Source organism: Cryptomeria japonica, chromosome 11 (assembly GCF_030272615.1).
Source record: "Cryptomeria japonica chromosome 11, Sugi_1.0, whole genome shotgun sequence".
Classification (NCBI taxonomy): Eukaryota; Viridiplantae; Streptophyta; class Pinopsida; order Cupressales; family Cupressaceae; genus Cryptomeria; species Cryptomeria japonica.
In genome coordinates this window covers 593,027,329-593,047,576 of record NC_081415.1, presented here as the reverse complement: position 1 = coordinate 593,047,576, position 20,248 = coordinate 593,027,329, and the positions used below count along the sequence as shown (strand labels likewise).

At 35.5% G+C, this 20,248-nt stretch overlaps 1 protein-coding gene across 1 annotated transcript in view; it reads right to left on the bottom strand.

Moving 5' to 3' along the window:
- Positions 1 to 14,017: 14,017 nt before the first annotated feature.
- Positions 14,018 to 20,248, bottom strand: part of LOC131076330 (ATP-dependent RNA helicase DBP3) — a 120,553-nt gene continuing 114,322 nt past the window's right edge. The window contains exon 7 of the mRNA XM_058013469.2: positions 14,018 to 14,597. Within this exon, the coding sequence (XP_057869452.1) occupies positions 14,321 to 14,597 (277 nt within the window). The 3' untranslated portion in view covers positions 14,018 to 14,320. The remainder of the gene's footprint in view (positions 14,598 to 20,248) is intronic.

Genomic DNA, 20,248 nt, shown 5'->3' with positions numbered 1-20,248 from the left:
TACTATTACCAAACCAAGGGCTATTGTGTGACAAACGAACACATTGTAATTCTACAACAAACATATTCAAGAACAATTCATCACAAATGGGAGAAGCATGACACTCCTTTGCACATGATTGCTTATGCATTGAACCTGATTTGGTACATGAAGAAGCCTAACAAAATTACAACTATGAAGGATGTTGAGGTGAAGACAAAATTTGTGAAAGTCATTCAAAAGATGTAAGATTATATAAAATGCAACATCATTCGTACTAAGTGGAAAAAACTTGACACTTTTATTAAAAAAAATTAAAAAGCTTGAGATAAATAGGAAGAATATGGCACAAAGGGACCCAATTTTGTAGTGGACTATAACATAGGCCTACTTCTTTTACTACATATTTAACCATTCATTTGTTGTTTCAAGCTTCTAGTTATACTACTAAGAGGAATTGGTTTATTTTTAGCTTTATCCACTCTATTGCAAAGAACATACATCTAGGAGGGCAAAAAAACTTGTAGATATACATAGTATCATGTTCATTAACCACAACACACTTTTACACAAAGAAAGTCTGGCATCCCAAAAGGATGTAGAGCCAAAGGAGATAGAACAAGTTGATGATGATCTCACATAAATAGGGCTAACTGTTATTGGTTTGGAGGAGTCTAAACCTTTGGATTACAATAGTTCTAATGATCTAAAGAGTTTGGATATTATTTCAAGCATCTATTCAAGCCATTTTTTATTTTGAACATTGTAATCATCATTAGGAAATTTTGAATTTAAAATTTTCATTACAAATGTTCACTTCAAAAGCTAAAATTTTCAATGCAATCATTACAATGTATTTAACTCTACTATTTAGTAGTCTTGTTAGCATGCCAAATTTTCATTTGTAGTTCTTGTAATGAAAATCAACCATGGTGACCAATCCATTTCCTATATAACCGCATGAGATAAAAACATGCATACAAGTATATAGATAACCAAATTGAAATATCAAATGCATATCAAAAGGTAACACAAGATATACCTTGGGAAAACTCTCATAAAGAGAAAAACCCAAGCTCCAAAAGCATACATACTTAGTGTATTATTTAGCAATGAAATACGACAATACAGTTATAGAGCCTCTATGAACACCTGCAAAACATTAAACCTCTTCAATACATCCTTAATGTGTCGAAGCGTGTATCCACACATCCCATGTCATGCTTCCAATATGCACTCTTCGGAAGTAGACTCAATATAATGATAGCCAAACTAAAACCCCAACTATCCAACACTAAACATGTGCATACTCTTATAGACATAAGCTCACACAAATACAATCAAGTGGTAAAATCAAATCATGACTCAAAATTATATGAATTCACAAAATCATTGATTCCACATTTACTTTTTATTACAAACATTTTTAAAATAGTTTCCTATGTGCAACCCACATAAAGTATCCAACCCAATATTACATACAACTCTATAAATGGATCCAAATAAATATTTAATATGGCTTAACACATCACCTAGATGCACCGCAAATAAATATTTATTTAATTACATAGTTAAATTAAAACAATGTTATGCAATTTGTACAACATCTAATCCTAACATTCTCTCACTTGTTTTATACATTGCATAAGGGTCAATCAATGAAGCATGTCATCATAGCCATACATGAAACCACATGAATCTCCACAATGCTTTCATCTCCATCAAGATACCTACAACAACATAAAATATGTCCACCATCTCAAGCAATAAATCATCTCATCCTCCAACATGCAACCAATGGAAGAAGATGAACAAGCCAACGTAAAAATGCACCAATCTAAAGAACACAAGCATCAAATCTAGGTGTTAATAAAGGCTCTAAGCTATTGTCATTGTAGCATTGTAAATTATACACCTTTAATTAGGGTGTCCAATTACATGCTCTGTTAGCACTCATTTTAGCATGTCCTATTATACTATGCATTATAGGAATCTCTTATGCACTTAATTAATATTTAATTCAAATTATGAACCCTTTCTTGATTCTAACCCCATCACACTCTCATTTGGGACCTTAATTTTAGGTGTGCCCTTTATCTTTTAATCATCCCGATTTATCATAAATCCTAACCTATTTTAAGTCTTAAGACATGTTTCCCTTACCTAAAAATTATATATTGTCACACAAACTTATTCTCAGCATTACAACCCTATTACTCTCATCCCTAGAAATTTGGGTTGAAATGGTCAAGACCTGGGCCAATAAATGCATCTTGATCTTGCCCTTTTTGTTCCAAATTTTCAGACGATAATAAGATGGTCCTATCCTATTCAAATCTAGTTTCGTGCAAAAAAAATAAAAATCTAGGTCAGCTATTTATCAAATCAAACCTCAAATCCCATATATAAGCAATTATTTTCTCATTTTTGATATCTATCTAGAATTATCAATTGAAGGTGTGAATTGGTGATACCCTCATGAAGTGAAAGTGCTACTTTTAAGAAAATTTCATATCTACAAATTTTTCATCATCAAATCTTCATCAACCATGGAAGCTTCAAGAGACATTAGGGAATTATACGGAGTTACCGACTAATGATTGGCTTCTACCTATTTCTAAGGGATTTGGTATGATTTCAGGTTGTTCTCGTATTTCTATCATTAAGCTTAAGATCTACATTTTTATTATTCAAGTTATGTGATTCATACGTTACTACATTCAAATCATATCATTTAGAGTTTTCCTCCAACACATTGGAGTAGGCTCTAGTTTGCATTTATACACTTTAGCTCATAGTAATCTTAAACACACATAAGGTTCAAGACCACGCACATTATTCCAATTTTAATACTGGCTATTCGTGGAGGTGGAAATCACGAAAATGGGGGGTTTGACCAAGGCAAACCCCTAAATAGAAACCACCCTACCCTCATTCTATTTTGCAAGTGCAACTATAGGTTTTTGGCGAATATAGGGAGAACTAGCGATAATCAGTAAACAGTTACAAATCAACACCCAGAATCATGTCAGAAATGCCTTAGACTATGGTGCTCCAGGCGCAACTGTCTAAGACCAAGATTCTCTAGAATTCAATGGAGTAGAGTACAGGACCTCAGGAAGTCTTAGTTTAGTTGGTGTGCTAAAACAGGAAGACTACTGCACTCTAGGTGCCCTAGTCTAGTGAATTTAGCTCTAAATTATAGTCACAGGTGTTACTCACCCTACACATTAATCCATGGTCGGTATTTTATGTCGTGAACTTCACTTCATCACGGAAGTCCTTTATCTGTTGTAGTTCTCAAAACCCTCGATCGGTCAATAAGCCTTTAAGCGTCGAGTCTTGGTTACGTCCAAAAGGGGCCTCACCATACCTTATCGGTTTATCAATATTCGATGGAAGTTAACTTACTAGTTCTCATTGTTGTCTAGGCTTGTTTCACCCAATACTCTGATCCTCAATAATACTATGTCAATGGGTCCCTCACAAGTCACATATCGACTGATCGCACGATAGGGATTTTTCAACACACACATTTCTTTGTTTCGCAGTTCTTAAAGGATGTGATTTCTTCATACTCTGATGGTAGTAGCTCCAAGGTCGGTGACTTGCATTGTGACGTCAACCAAGTGATTTTTTATAATGGGCAATAAATGGGATAATTAATAAAAGTTTTGTTTCAAGTCCCAAAGCAGTACAAAAGTTGTCAAAACAAAAGAATTAATTGCTCCAGGTTTTTATACGCATGTCAACCTTGCCCATGCCATTTGCATTCGAGACTTCTAAAAGATTGGAAGAGGTGCAAAGGCTGAAGCATAAAACCAGGTTTGAGGATAGAAGCTCTCTTTGGTTAAAATTGTTGAAATTTCTAGTTTTCTTGTCAATAAAGTAGGTGAAGTTTGTTAATTTGACATTCATGAACATCTGCTTTCCTCAGTGTCCCTTCCTGTTCTATCCCAATCTGATTTTCCACCCTACTTTATAAACCCTGTCATTTCTACATTTACCTTTAATGGTGCCCAATCTCTCTCAACCCATTGAAATTAAATTGGACTATATTAAAGACACAGAGATCATTCCATTTACCATGCATGATATTCAGAAGAGGTTGCATAGTTCAGAGAAGTCTCCCATTATGCAAAAGGTCAATGAGTTTGCTCTTTCCCAAGCTAGAGGTTATCCTTTTGTCATTGCATGCACAGAACTGGTTGCCTCTTGTGTACAACATTACCATCTTGATTCCCTGGAAATCAAGAGTGCAAACCAAAATTTGATAGCTAAAAAAGACACAAGCAACATTTCTCTTTCTCTACGCATTCCTGAAAGAGAAGGACATATGAATTTGTCTTTCCAATCAAGATGGGAATACTTCCATAACCGGGTAGATTGGTGCCTGGATATAATTGCACAAGGCTGGTTGAAAGCTCCTCAACCTGGGAAATCTAGGTTACCCTCTCAGATAAAAATAGAGCTCTTCAGGGATGATATCGACAATATCATTGTGTTGCTATGCCGAGAAGTTGGTCGACCAGGAACGAAATTCTTTGAGTGGATGTGTCATTTTGTTCTCACTATCTGTGATGATAAGAATCAGATTGACTGGGCAAGATTGATATGTGACTCTCTCCATGAACAGCTCATCAAGTTTAATGATAGGAATCGATTTCATTTTTGCTCTGTGCTTTTGTATGTGATAGCTCTCAGGAGAACTTCTTGGCCAGGCTTGAGATAGGTTGGCAATCTTTCAGATGGCGCCCCTATTTACAATTGTTTCCCTCGGTTACAAAGAGGAGAAGGTATGAGTAATTTCTCTTGCATCCATGACGTTTTCCTCATGATAGACACTAGAAATATTGAGGGAAACCTAGACAAAAGAATATCAGAGGGAGCCTTGGCTCTAATCCAAACTTGTGGTAGTTTCTATATTCAATTCAGGAGATTATCTTTCTTGAGGGTCGGAGGTTATGAAAAGGACCCATTGAGACTACCTAGATATGCCTCTGATTACCTTGTATTCTTAGAATTGTGTTGCCAGATGACCTTTGTAAATATCAAATATGTTCAAATGAGGAAGAAGGGATATTCTTTTCCCCTGAGCCTATCCTATTTTTCTTGTAAAAATAATGAATCTGCCAAGTTCTCTGATAAGCTTCTAGCTGAGCTCGGACTCCCTTCTCTACCAATGAGGACCCATTTTGACAAGAAGGGTTATGTTAAAAAGAATTTTTACAGAGAAATTCTCTATGTCCATGTGCCCAAGCTGGAGGAATTTTGGGAAGATTGCATTGATGAAAATGAAGTTTTCTAGAGAGACTTTATGCAACTAACCTTCAGTCAAATGCTAAATTTAAATGTTATTTTTGCTATTCCAGAAAATGTCATAGATGATGATTCAAACCTAGTAGACAATTCATACCAAAATGCCATCTTACCCCCTTTTTAGTGGCCTAAAAATGAAGAAGAAATGAATATCAAAGGAAGAACTTCACAAGTTCTAGACAGGTCGCAAGCCTGTTTGGAGCATGTAGTTAGAAGTCATTACGATTCTTCATCACAAAAGGGGACACCCAAGGAGACCAGCACAGTTGCTCAAACTTCTCAGAGGGTGGCAGGAAAATCAACATTAGAAACTAGTGTATCTTAGGAAGATTCACAATCCGGTGGAGATAATGACCCACTTGAAAAGAATCAAAAGTTGAAAGTTGTTTATGAAGCAGGTGTCATAACACCTCCCAATAAGAAAATGACAGCTTTGCAAATCAGTTCCAGTGAGGAATACACCTAGTTTCTTCACCAATTGGAAGAACAGAGCCCGTTAATCTCTTTGATCGATGATGAAGATCCCCAGACTCCTTCTAATGTTCCCATGTTGATGCCTGATGCTACCATTAAAACTTTATCTGTCAAAAGCCCAGCAAACACTTCATCCACTCTGTGGCTTAGAAAGGTGATTGAGAAACGAAATAAACAATACTCGCCAGCTACTCAAATCAAAGTTGATACAATAACGCGCCTGCTAGGAGAGACAGCAAACCCTAAAAAGGCAAAGCAGATGGCCAGGATGATTGTGGACCCGCAAACGGAACACCATGTCTTGGAAATTGTTGACCCTAATGTCGACAAAACTAAATAGGAAATCACAAAATGGGAATTTAATATAAGTAGAATTGGCATGGGGCCCATGACAACAGAGGGAGATATCTATCATGCTTAGCATTTTGTTGCTATTCTGTCCAGGAGAACTAAAACTGTGGAAAGGAAGAATCAAGAGCTTGCACAATAGGTGGATGTTCTTACTTCCTTCATTCGACTTGCTTTGTCAATTGAGAATCTCGCCACCGATTCACCTTCAGGGGTATCCATCACTGAACTTATCAATTCGGATAAGTTAGAGATTGTCAAACGATCATACACGATCGCTAAAGCGGTAGACAGGCCAGTCAAGTAATTTTGAAAGGACTTTCATTCATCGAGCATGGTCTGAGAAATTATGACACCCTTAATCAGATGATCAGTGTTCATCGGATCGATTTGCAAAGAACAAAGAAAGAAACTAGTAGATTAGTTATTGCCCTCCAAGAAATGCAAGAGATTACCAAGTTGCCCCCAAATATTTAAAAATTCTAATGTAGATAATGTCACCATTTGGATGGAGATGCTAGAATGGAAACATCATGTTATGAATGAACTTCAATCACACCTGACTACTTCAGTAGTTCAGAATGTAAACCTTCGACAAGACCTGAAAAGATCCTTTGATACAATTGGTATCAATATACTTAGTGATGATAGGAAGGAATTACTAGGAGGAGAAATAGTGAGAAGAGCTTTTCGCCAAAAAGTACAGAATAGTCTCTCTGCAGCTAATGTAGGATCTAAGTCTTTAGAATGCCTGAAGGATGTGATGATAGTGTTAAACTATGTCGGTGAAGAATTCTCAGATGATACTGGTAAAATTGTCGAAGCAAGTCAAAAGATTACCAAGTAGAGAGTCGGATATGAAGCCACAATTGAGCCTGCAACAGAAAGCATATCACTGATTCTCTCCAATTTCAGGGCCTACAGAAAGAGACTAAACCCACAGATGGCATAGCAACTACATGGCAATGTAATGGATATAGCAGTGGTAGGTCAAGAAGCGGCATATGATGATGTGGATCTAGAAGATGAAGAAGCGGAAGGGGGCGCAAGGGTTTTATTTCTTGCTTTCTAGTTAATTATTTAATTTCAAGTCTTGCCTCATAAACTATTGGTCCTAGTGGATCGTTTATTTGGTGGTTATGTTTAAGACTTTCTTTAACTGGTTCGTCTCCAAGAAGCCATTATTTTTTATTAGTTTAAGTTGAACTATTTAAAAATAGTATGAACCATTGTGGGGGTTCCGAATTAGTTCTAAATGACCTAACTTTCAATTAACAGTAATTTTGCATGCTTATGAAATTTTAATGAAATTATGTTTGAAGGAGACTTTGTGTTGTTTCAATTAGAATTCTAATTTGTGTTTGATGCTATCATCATGCTTATATCTAAATGGTTCATTGAATGTTGCCAAATCAATTCTTGATTCAAACTTTGTGTTGAGGCGAAGGGTTGTTTTCTGTATTATTGTAAATCTATATCAGATATTCTGCATATTGTTGTTACTGATCTCTTTATGTAGCGATCGTCCATTAGTAGAAATCTTTGCATGAATGCTAGTGGATGATTTGAATTTGAAACATATGGTGATTGATCTTTATACTTTGTTGTGGAGATCATGAGTGGTTAGTTTTATCATGTCTTCTTTATTTTGTGAAGATTGCCTTTCCTTCTTTCTGGTTAAAAGCATACCCTGGAAAAACCCTAAATTCATATCATAAGAGGGAGCTATACCTCTAAAATTCAAAGGAAAGTTGCAAAACAAACGCAACTTATCCAACTATTGTTAATAGTTTGGTTCCTAATCCAGGGCTAGGAGTCATATTGTCATATTTTGAAGGGAAGAAAATCTATTAACCAACAACGGATGCACCTTTGTGATCTCTATCCTATTTCGTACCTGTTAATGAGTTTATGTTTGTATATTGGTTTGCTACCATCTTTTAGGTTTTCATTTTAATTTTACCTAGATCCTAGTTTAATATCATCTCAAATTGTTAGACTTTCCAAAGCAACATAGGAATAGAAGCCCCAAGGTACAATTTGACTCTCTTTCACAAGAGTTATTCAAATCTAATCACATTTTTGTGGCTTTGTATTCTAATGTTTTTGTGAAAGTGGACCTTGGTCCTAATCCGACCTTGCTCCATTGTTACATTAAATAGTCATATTGAAGAAAAATCCAACATGACTAGAAATAGCAATCATAGAAAATTTGGATCCATCCAATCATCCATACCTCTAAGGTGTACAAACATCAATAAAATTATGTCAAACAACACATACAACCCATAAACTACAATCACAAGCTCCATATGCCAAACTTGTCAATGAAGAACATACACGTCTAGGAACTCTCTTTGCATGGGTAATGTCAAAGCTAAAAATGATCAAGGCATATCAAGTCTTATAATAACATCACATTGAAGATGTAACCAATATCATGTATAGAGGAACATATACAAAGATATGCAAATCTTGTAAATAAGTCAACTGCAATATACTTCTCATAACTAGTCTCTAAAGCTCTCCCAAGCTCACACCTAACAAAGGAAAGAGATAAAGGAACCTCTATGTCATCACAAAAAAATAATGAATTACAAGTGACAAGATTTGACCACAAACGTATCACCATGTACTCCACACAAGACCTCAACTTCAATGTCATGTGAATACAAACATCCATGAAGATAAACAAGGACAAAGAGAAAAACATGCTGCAAATTAAAAAAATGTTTTAATTTGCATGTTTTCTCTTTGCTCTTGTTTACCTTTGTTTATGACAATTTCATAAATTGTATCCTTTTACAATTTCACACTTGATAGTTGTGCCTAATGTGTACTTAATTTATGTTTGATTATCCTTAGTTTTAGGATCATTTCTATTAAATTAATGTAGTCCCTTATTCACAATATTTTTCCCAACTCAAACTACTAGGACTAGGTCTCTTGGTGTCAAGGTAGTTTTCCCCAAAAATTTGAAATATGAATATCGGCTTTGTAAGTATCAATAATTATCCCTCTGATGTCAACCCTCCCTAATAATTAAATATGAAAAGGTGTAAGTTCCATATAGATACAACTCCCTCTCTCATTTCAAATCCTATCTAATTCAAGTGACACAATTCAATTCCTATGAGCATTCACTAAAGAATACTTAAGTCAATTAAGCATAGATCTGCAATCAAGGAGCAAGAAGCATTCAAGCATAAATATTTGTTTCAGGAATCATGATCAATCATAATGTATTCCACCATGTTCAAGGCATGCATTAACATCTTTTAGCAACAACAATCCTTATGTGAGACTTCATGTCAAGGGTTTCATATTTGAGGTAATATTTGTCAATTCAAACATTTCCATCATTGGTTAACTTTACATTTCTAAGGACGGGCTCTCTTTTACTTCAATCATTGTTGTTGTGGAGGTGGGAGCACCAACACTGAGTTTGACTCGGGCAAGCCCTTATACAACACGACCCTTCTCTCTTATTTTTTGTCATAGTAGGTTCAGATCCAATAATAGAGAGTGTTACAGGATTGTAGAACAAATAGCGATGCACGTTCTCAAATTTCAAACAAGCAAAAATGCCTAGACTGGGGTGTCCATCACATGTGTTTGACACTTTTTAGCTAAATTTTAGAGAGATGGACCTACAAGACCTTCTAACTATGAATATGCACCTTTCTTCCTGCATAAACATCCTCAAATTGGGGCACCTATCACAGTAGTTTAGCACTTTCAAACTCAGCTTGTAGTTACAGGTTCATTTATGTGTCTTTTTCAGATCTAGCCTACTATGTTGGCTTTATGTTCTATAATATTTTGTTACTATTGAAATTTATCATTTCCTACCAAATAACATAAATCTTAAACACACACTTCACAATCTAAAGTACGTTGCAACAAAAAGGAACATAAATGCAAAGCATTCAACTCTCCTATTAGGAGCATTCAACTCTCCTATTAGGATTATAGTTGAATCGTATTATTGTTCCTAATGATATGCTATGTAGGTTTTCGATCTTAGTTTGCATCCATAGGTTAGGATCTCATTTCATATTCATCACCAAGATCAAACACAACATATGTATCATGTAACCAACATGGATGTAAGCCTCTCAAACCATGGAAGATCAAACTATAAACAATTCCCATAACTTGTATCATGTAACTAGCATTAATGTAAGCCTCTCAAACCAAGGAAGATCAAAATATAAACCATTCCCATAACCAATAAATCAACCCAATACATATCCTAAACTCCACATTTATGAATGCCATCATAAATGAACTCATATGCTTAAGGATATAACCATATCAACCCACCTCAAATGAACCCTCCAAAGCTAGATAACCATAGCTCAATATCTATATGCATGATAAAACAAAGCATAAAACATAATCCGTCTAAAAACGAGAATGGATAATAGCTCTGAGATGACTATCCGCCAAGTAGACCAAGAGTGAGGAATGAGAATGTCCCTCTAAGATACCTATTCATCATGACTCATCCAAGAACGATCTCCTTGTGAGTCCATACTAAACTCGTGTCTAACCAAGGTGTAGCCTCCTCAAACTTCTGGTCGAAACCTCATCAAAGAGTGATCGTCTCAACATGTCTCTATAATCATAAGAAAATTCCTAACCTCACCTATGTCTCTAGGTATCCATAACACATTTAATCTAATCAATCCACGTCAAGCACCAAATGCAACAAACAATGTCAAAAAGCAACTAGAAAAATTATCAAAGTACTCAATACAAAGAGATCCAACGAGATTGATGTCAAAGCGACAACCATGGAATCAAGAACACAAACATGACATCATGATCTCACATCTCCTAAAATGAAGATCATTTGCTACAATTAACATATCATGGTCTCAAGAGAAGCTATATCATGCCAACACTCAAATTGTGTAATCAAGAGCACATCATAGCATAATAAAACTTATACTCTAAACCAAAGATCACATCTCAAGACCAAAAAGTCATTCCACCTCAACCAAAGACTAAAAACGTCTTTCATGGTTAGCCAAGATGTCAACATTTTCAAAACACATGAAGATAATCATTCATCACCAAGTGATGAATCCACATCACTACCATAGACTCCCACTGAACCACGTAATCAACATCTCTAGGCAACACAATAACCATATCCTAATTGAATATCCTTCATGACTCCCACATAATCAAAGAACTCAACACCATGAGCTCCCAAAGGGTACAACTAAACCATGGTATTCAACCCAAGAAAATCCAACTACCATCAAATCGTTAGAAATGAATTATGTATTGTCAAACCATAACTGTAAACAGCTCCCATTGAAATGTATAACCAAGCTATCATGACATAGTGATCAACTATATGTCACAAGTCCCAAAAATCAGCTATCCAAACACTCTAAACAAAATGCATCCTCTCCTCTCAATGCACATATCAATGCATAGATAGTCACAAACAAGGCCAAATAATTGAATTCGTATCAATGTTGAAAAGACATATGGATATAGATAGTCCACATCTGGGTCATCCCACTACAACAAATGGGTGACTAATCAAATGCATAACTCAAAGATCCAAAACTAATGAAGAAAACAAACTCAACATCACATTAGTAACATGTAAACAAAAATAACTAACAAGATAACTTGAAGATATCAAGACTCAACACCAAATCAACCATAGATCCAATTTGCCAAAAGAGTCCACAACCAAGTACCATAGTTAAGGAACCAAAACAATAATGAAAAAGGTAATATAAATCTCCTAAAATTAAACCAAACCACCACCAAACAAACACAAACCTAATCATGTTTTGTTGGTGCACAAACGTACCTACATATCCATGACACCATAATTGTTAGGATTAAGGTGTCACTACCTTGTAAATCCTATTACATGGTTCCAACATCCTTGGAAAGTGTTATAAGGCACTTAGTATGTATTGTGAAAATGATTTGTAATATTTAATTCTCACCATTGTTTGTAATACATTCATAAGGGGTGATGGGTTACACTAACAACGCTAAAAATGGGTTGTGAACATAAATATTTAATATTATTTTCCCCACTTATGGATGTCTAGAATACGATATTTAATGACTTTAAAAAGTGGAAAAAGAGTGACTTGTGGGCTTCTCCAAGTGGGGGTATGTAAGAGGCAACATGGGTCTCTTGGTTTTCGATCATTTATTACATTTATTGTGATGTTTATCTTGCAAGTATAGGTGTCCATGTTGGAAGGAAGGTATTGGAAGCTAAACTGATTTCTTTTTGAGTTCCATGGAGGCATTCCAAGGATTGTGGTCATGAGTAATGAAGAGTCTTCTTTGGGAACCTTTATTGGTGGTTTTGAAGCTGTTATTCTATAAATTTAGCCTTTGGGTGTAGATTATATACAACAGTTGGGAACAATTGAATGTAGTTTTCTCTATCGGAATAAATGGTGGATGGGAGGCATAAGTTGGTGATTCACATGTGCATAGGTGCCAATATGGTGGAGGCAAAGAGGAGAATGGAAGTGATTGTATTGTAAGCACTTTTATTGTTGTTAATACAAGCTTCTCCTCTCTTCTTGGTGGAGTTTTTTCCCACAAGGATTTCTCCATGTAAATCTTGGGTTATGTGTGAATATTATGTTTCTAATTTATGCCTTGCTGTTGTTATCTTATGCTAATGTTAATCATTATTTATTGTTGTACATAAGATAGGTTTATTAAGCATGGTTAATAGGCTAATTTTTGGCATCATAGAGAAGAAGGATCTAATCATAGGTTTTCTACAATTAAGGAAACTTAATTTTCAGATTTGCATGAGTTTCAGATTTGCATGAGTTTCACGATTTTATGTTGCTACGATCGAAGCCTTCAATTTCATCCTTTGATTAGTTTATTGGATAGAGATTGGTCTTTACAATCTTTGGTATCGACCCTGGTTATTTCCCAACAATAACCAACACCAATGTTATAGCTATATTCAAGTATCACTCACACATGACTCCAATTCTACATACATCTCCAACCATGTCCTCAAAACCAAAGATAACCTATGTACTTGTTTCCATCAATGTCCAAACTTTGAAAACACCTGTAAACTTGTATTAGGAAGCACCAAAATGATAAATCAAAAATCATTATGTCATGATCAACAGTCATGTGACGTGTGATGATCCTCTGCAAAAGAAACTTTTAAAACATAACCCTCTCTTAAGGTTTCCCGTGGCACTAGATGAAAAACAAATGAATACTAAAGTACTATTACATTCCAATCTGTTGTTTTAGAAGGTACAATAAAGGATTTCACCTCTCATCCAAAAGGGCCTTCTATACTGCACTCTCGAAAGTTACGAGTTGCTTCCCCTTGATAGTAGGGAGAAAGTAGCCAATACCCGGGCACATTTGTTCTACGTATATTGTACCCTTTTGTTGAGATCGTCTGTAACACAACAGATCGATCCAAGCCACTTAGCTAACTAATATGGATGGTCAAAGAAGATATGTTCATTCATCAAACTAGAGACCGACCTTTATTGAATATTCTTGTTTCTTGTCCTTACGGTGTAATGTTTTCCATTTTCTAGCAATAATTGTTGTTTCCATTTTCTAGCAATAATTGTTGTTACAACTGCTTTCTAGGGATTGCAACCCTTCAGCTTATTTTGTTTACACATATAAACAATTGTAGACCTCTACCAAGATGTCCATGCTCTGGGGATCTGAGTTTGGCGTTTAAAACCTTGTGCCTGTGTGTATGTCCAGAGAGGTATAACCTTGGTTTACAATAAACAACAGTTTATGTATCTTGTTCTCCTTATCCTGCCAAGTTAAATCAAATTTTTATAGAGTTCTATTGGGCAATATGATGAAAAGAAGAATTCAGAAATAGCGGCAATTAAAAAAGTTAGGTTGGATTGCTGCAGGTATGCAAAGTAAATTATATATAACCTTTCCAAATTTTAAGACAAATGCCAAACTTTGACTGCCTTTGACTTGGAAATGAACCAAATTTATCCTTGTACAGAAGTCCAATCAAAATTGAACAGTAGAAATGTATACCCCATGCTTCCACTTTATGTATCAAAATTTGCTTCTGTTTCTAAATTTGGGAGTGCCGCACAATTCCCAGTTAATCTCGTCGTACGTTATCTAATGATATAATATTTCTATCTTGCAAAAGGCTGCCAAGACTAAAGGTTTAGCAGTGAATAGTAGAAGCTGCGTCAGCTAACATTCGTAACGATTGTGGTATTGGCTGCGAACATTCATCCAGTAATTTTATTAGTTCGGCTGCAAGAGGTGCATCTGCTCCAGAACAGAAACTGTACAGGATACCCATTACTGAAAAGCGTGCCATTCCAGTCAGCAGTTTGCTATACGATTGGAGAGAAGATGGGAAGTCATATATGATGAGAAATTGTGCTTCACTAAGTATGTCTGCCTGACGTAGATTTTCAGTTACCAGAATCTGTAACCTGTTTCAATTCCATTCACAAGAAAAACCACAGACGCATGTTAATGCATTAACACTTGATGGAAATAAATCAAATCACAAATAAATGAACATTCAAATAGCATTCTAAAAGCCAACAATCAATAAGATACAAATAAATAACTTCTTAAGTTTAGTAGTATTTCTCAGATTTGAAATTCACTCAATACACAAAAAGAAAACCACCACAAGCCCCACTGGTCCTTCTTGCATCATTATTCGACTCCACATTCAGAATTCAAAAATCACAAAAGAAATTTTATTTCAATATATCTGCTCCCTTTCTGAAGGTCATAACTTCCAAGTTCAATAATATTTTCACCCAGGTTAAAGATCCAGCATATCATAGCTATACATGATACCAAGAATCTTTGTTTGGCATATTAGAGGACCATCATAGTCATCAAAGCCAGAAAAGTATCAATTGCTTCTTCCAAGTTGCTTCACTTCATTTGTGCAAATATAAAGAATGTGATCAGTAAGCAAAACCAGCGTTATTTTGCACTCTATTTTGTTAATAATATCCATTAAGAATCTAAGGTTGGCATTTTCCTCCTAAAATTTAAATAAAAATATAGGTTTTCAGAGGATGACACATATCTTCCTGACAATGCACCATTCTATTGGATGGTATTTGCCATGCCTGAGGTAATTACTACTTCCAAGTTTCACTTCATTTGTGCAAATATAAAGAATGGGATCATTAGGCAAAACCAGGGTCATTTTGCATTCTATTGTGTTAATAACATCCATTAAGAATCAAGATTGGCATTTTCCTCCTAAAATTTAAACAAAAATATAGGTTTTTCAGAGGATGATAAATATCTTCCTAACAATGCACCATCCTATTGGATGGTATTTGCCATGCCTGAGGTACTAAAGAGTCTATACTGTATAATAATGATTACAGGCAGTAGAATTCTCCTAAGAGAAGTTTTGGCTGTGAGGAGCTCTTCAAAGTTACTTCGTTACGTTATTGCAATGCTCTATTTGGGACCAATTGTGACTAGTAAATTATTTTAGTATCCCAAACACATCCGGAGGATAGAACTCTCTTCTTATACATATTAACTGTGATCCTATCTTTTGCCAACAGGCAATGATCCTTCCTTAAACCTTTTACTCCAAAGGAACTACATAAACAATAAGATTCACTTATATATCATATCATGAAATTTCATTAGTTGACCTTTAACTCCACCAACAGCTTCATTTCACCATTGCAGATCAGACGTAAGATGTTATATATCTTATGCCAACTAGAACAGCTAGCATTCAACATTGAACCACAAGAGTCAAGGATAAGGGCACTGCAGGTGCCAACACAGCATGATCTCATCACCAATTTATTTACTGCACTGGCCATGGACATTGGATGAAACAAGGCTCCTAACAGAAAATACAGATAGGCCGCTAACTAATTCATTCAAACAGAACTAGTAAGACGCCCTATATGGAAAAAGCATACAACTAAGTTTTTGGTGGACGATTCACCAAACTGGTTATCTCTTGCACCAAATCCACTGCACCTATGGATGATTCATTAAGTACTGCATTGGTTATATGGAACTTTAGGAATCAAATTGTTTTTCTCAAGAATGTAAAGGTTCGCATCTTTGCTAGTTTAAGAGTGAATGAGGTTCAAAAGTTTAAGTGGCATAGTACAATGGTGCAACAGAACTCCAGAACTCTTGCGTTTGGATATTTGGCAAATGTCAAGGTTTTAACATGTATCTTGATGATGCAAAGGTCCACACCCCTGCCAATTAGTGAGTTGGCAAGATTTGGAGATTCATAGACTTGCAAATTTTGTTCTTGTGATGAAGAGACTCCAAATCTCTAATATTATGTCCATAGGAATCAAAGGTTGAAGTAAATTTTACACATTTGGCTTTTTGCATTCAATAACTCTGAGATTCTGCCTCTAAGGGTGAAGATCAAGAGTTAAATTTCATTAATGCAAGGACTTGTTTTTGTGACATAGATCGCTGAATCTCCATTCATATAACTGTGGAGTCTGGACCAAAGATCAAGTCAACCTTGGTACAGTTTTAATCCGGATTTGAAACCTTAGAAGTTGCTAGCTTCCATACAGCAAGGATTTGAACCTAGCATGCTAACAATTCAAAAAACAACATGCATGCTTGGAATGATCACTCTCGCCACAAAACCTCATAACAAATGAAACACCCAAAGAGACAGATTTTAAGCATATGAACATAAGAAAGAACGAAACTCCAAGTGACTATAAAATGTGAAAATAGGGGTCTGTCAAGAACAGAAGCCTTGGGTTGCAGAAAACAAACATGATAATATTGACCATATCAACAACATAACCCTCGATTGTAACATGCCAAACTTAACCTACCAGTAAGAATGCAAATGTGAAGCGTAAGAACTCAAAGCTGCAATGAGAAGCTCAACTCCCCCTTCTATGGCTGTTGTGCAAATACAATGTGTGTGATGATGAATTGATGGCTACCATCTAAATAGATGCACGAGAAATGCTTGAAAGCTCAAATGCAACAACTAATAACAAAAAGATAAGTCAATGGGGCTTTCAAACTAGGTCATACACACAAAATTGCAAAAAATGCACTATTGAGGAGGTAAAGCAGAGGCCCAATGGGTTGTCACAAGGGTTTTGCAAATGTGATGCTGATCACCAAAATTCCACCACTCTTTAAGGCACTAGAGATCAAAACTTTTAAATGTGTTTTACAAATTTAGAGCGGTCATAAAAAAAGGTCTTAACCTTCACAAGATAAGTCTTGCACAATAAATCAAGGATTTAAATATACTCTTAACCACAGTTGGACTACTTGCCGAGTACTCACTGACTCGGCAAGTTATTGCCATGTTAACTGGCAAAGTTTCTAGCATAAACACGCTATCTTTTCGGCGTGTTTTCACTAGAAACACGACTTGCGCACCAAAAAAATGCCATTTTACATCAAAAACACCTATATTTTTTGCTTTGCCCCTCCTTCCCCCCACCCCCCCAATCAACAGCAAGCACACCATTTGCAATGGTTTTTCATCAAGAAGATTGAAAGACTTTTTGGTGAATTTCGAAGGCAAATAGCACAAGTTTTTTGTTTTTCTTTTCTTTTAAACATTTTATTTCCTTTTGGCTACATCTAGGTTAAAAAGAAATCATCAATACTAAAACTAAGTAGTATTTTTAAATTTAAATTCCACAAAATAAGATTCATCACCATTTTTTGTCAATTTTTCTGATTTTTTCACAATTTTTTCATACCCAACTTATTTTTTACTTTAATCCTTTTTTTGAAGAAAATGTTTACAATCTTTAGATTAGATTTAATTTTTACTTATTGAAACTAATCTATGTTGATTTAAGCTAATTTTATGCTAATTTTTAGTGATTTATCTGAGTTACCGGGTTCGCCCTTGGACCCCCCTGGTATTGGTCCTGGTTCAAACAGGTTCCTGGTTCGGGTCCGGTTCAAACTGGGTTCAACAAGGGTTCGAAAAACCCAGAGGTGGTTCGTCCCTGGTTGAACCCAGGTCAAACCCAAGTCAAACCCAATCGAACCCGGGTGGCTGGGCGGCCCAAAAAGGCAAATTATATGCAAAAAAAAAAAAAAAATTAATTCCGCCTGCTAAAAAGTGAAACTTATACCCTAAAAGTGACTTCTAAAACATTATATTCACTCATTTCACCTCATTTGTGTTGCAAACAAAAGTTTTATGAGAGCAGGTTGAAGAAAGGCTGAACAAAATTTGGCTTCCAAGATCAAAGAGGAGTTGAAGACTGATTTTTGAAGCTTCAACAAGTGTTGCAGCATCATTTCCATACATTTTCAAGCTTCCATAGGCTGCAAGAGGTAGGTTTTTTAACATTTTTTTCCAACTATATTTGTTTCACAAATTGTCAAACATGAAACTTGAATTTTTTTTCATTATTTAGTTTTTGTTTTTGAATATGTTTATTGTAAATGTATTGTAATTTCCAATTTAATGGGCAAGTTATATGCAGGATGGTGTATTTTAATTTTGATATTATGACTATGACACTAATATTGCTATCTTTCTTTTACTGCAGGTAAGGAGGATGAACATATATCGATTTCAATGTCATCTCCTTTGATTTTAATGATGTATAAGTAGTAGGATGGCCACGATCAAGTGGCACCTTGATTGGACATGTCTTTTAGACATGTCCGACCAAGATGTCACTTGGTCGTGACTCTTACTAACATTAACCGATCCATAACTAATCGGTGCTACAAACATTCCTGTTAATGTATCGGTATCATTGTTAATGGTAACAATGCTTATAGACATACCCGATAATGAATCGGTATCATTGTTAATGGTAACAGTGCTTATGAACATACCCGATAATGAATCGGTATCATTGTTAATGATAGCAGTGCTTATAAACATATCCGATCATGAATCGGTATTTGTTAATTGTTACAGATATAAAACATACCCGATAATGAATCGGTATCAAAGCATATAATAATGGATCAATATAAAGTAAACAATAACAATAACAGTTAGCATTATATGCTATTGGGTTAATACCCCGATAGCATATTAATGCCGATTCATATATGAATCGACATTAATATGCTATCGGGTTAATAGCCCGATAGCATTTAGATTGACGCTTCACATAGTTAAGTAGGTCGTCAATCTAATCCATCATTATCCAATATCAATATCATAATTATGATCAATGTTATAGTCTGATAAACATAAAGCATGAATGAGTAAACTAATAACAGAGTAGAGAGTTAGGAGAGTCTTATCTTGCAGAAGCTACTAATGCATTAACATTTATATTATTTCTTTCCATAGGAACTAGAATGGCATCTACATCTTCCTCCATTGGCAATGAACAAACAATTGCAAAACAAAGAAATGATCCAAATTCTCCCTTATGGAAGTATGATGACATTATAAAACAACTTCCAGGAGGTGGGGGATTCCGTTGGAGATGCCAAGGATGTGGTATTGAACGTAATAGTTCATATTATCGGGTGGTAGGCCATTTGTGTGCAATAAAAGGAAGAGGCATCAAAAAATGCCCTAGAAAAAATGGTAAACCTATACCAGATGAGACAATGATGAAATATATTAGGGAGCATGAGGCGTCAGAAGAGAGAGAAGCTTGTAGATTGAACCAAACCGCATCAAAGAAAACAAGGGGAATGCAAGCCCCTTCTATTCCCAATATTGTAGTAGAAGCCACCCCTTCTTTGCCACAAATGAACCTCAAAGTGAACCACCCTTGACACGCAAAAGAACAAAGGGACCTTTAGAAACCGCATTCCAAAATGAGAGTAGAGACATTGTTGACGAAGATATAGTAAGGAGCATTTATGCAAATGGGTTGTCTTTCAATGTTGTTCGCTCCCCATACATATTGAATGAAAATAACATTAACATATTATCATTGTATTATCCGATGACTTTCAAGTCATGTTCGATATTACTACTACCAAATTGTTATTGTTAAGCACGATAGATGATTCAGCACATAACTAATGACGATTGACAGTATATGGTGAAGTGCTATGGATACGTAGGGTCATGACCATACGTGGCAACGTAGGGGTCATGCCTCTACATAGACATAACCCTTCACCGATATATATA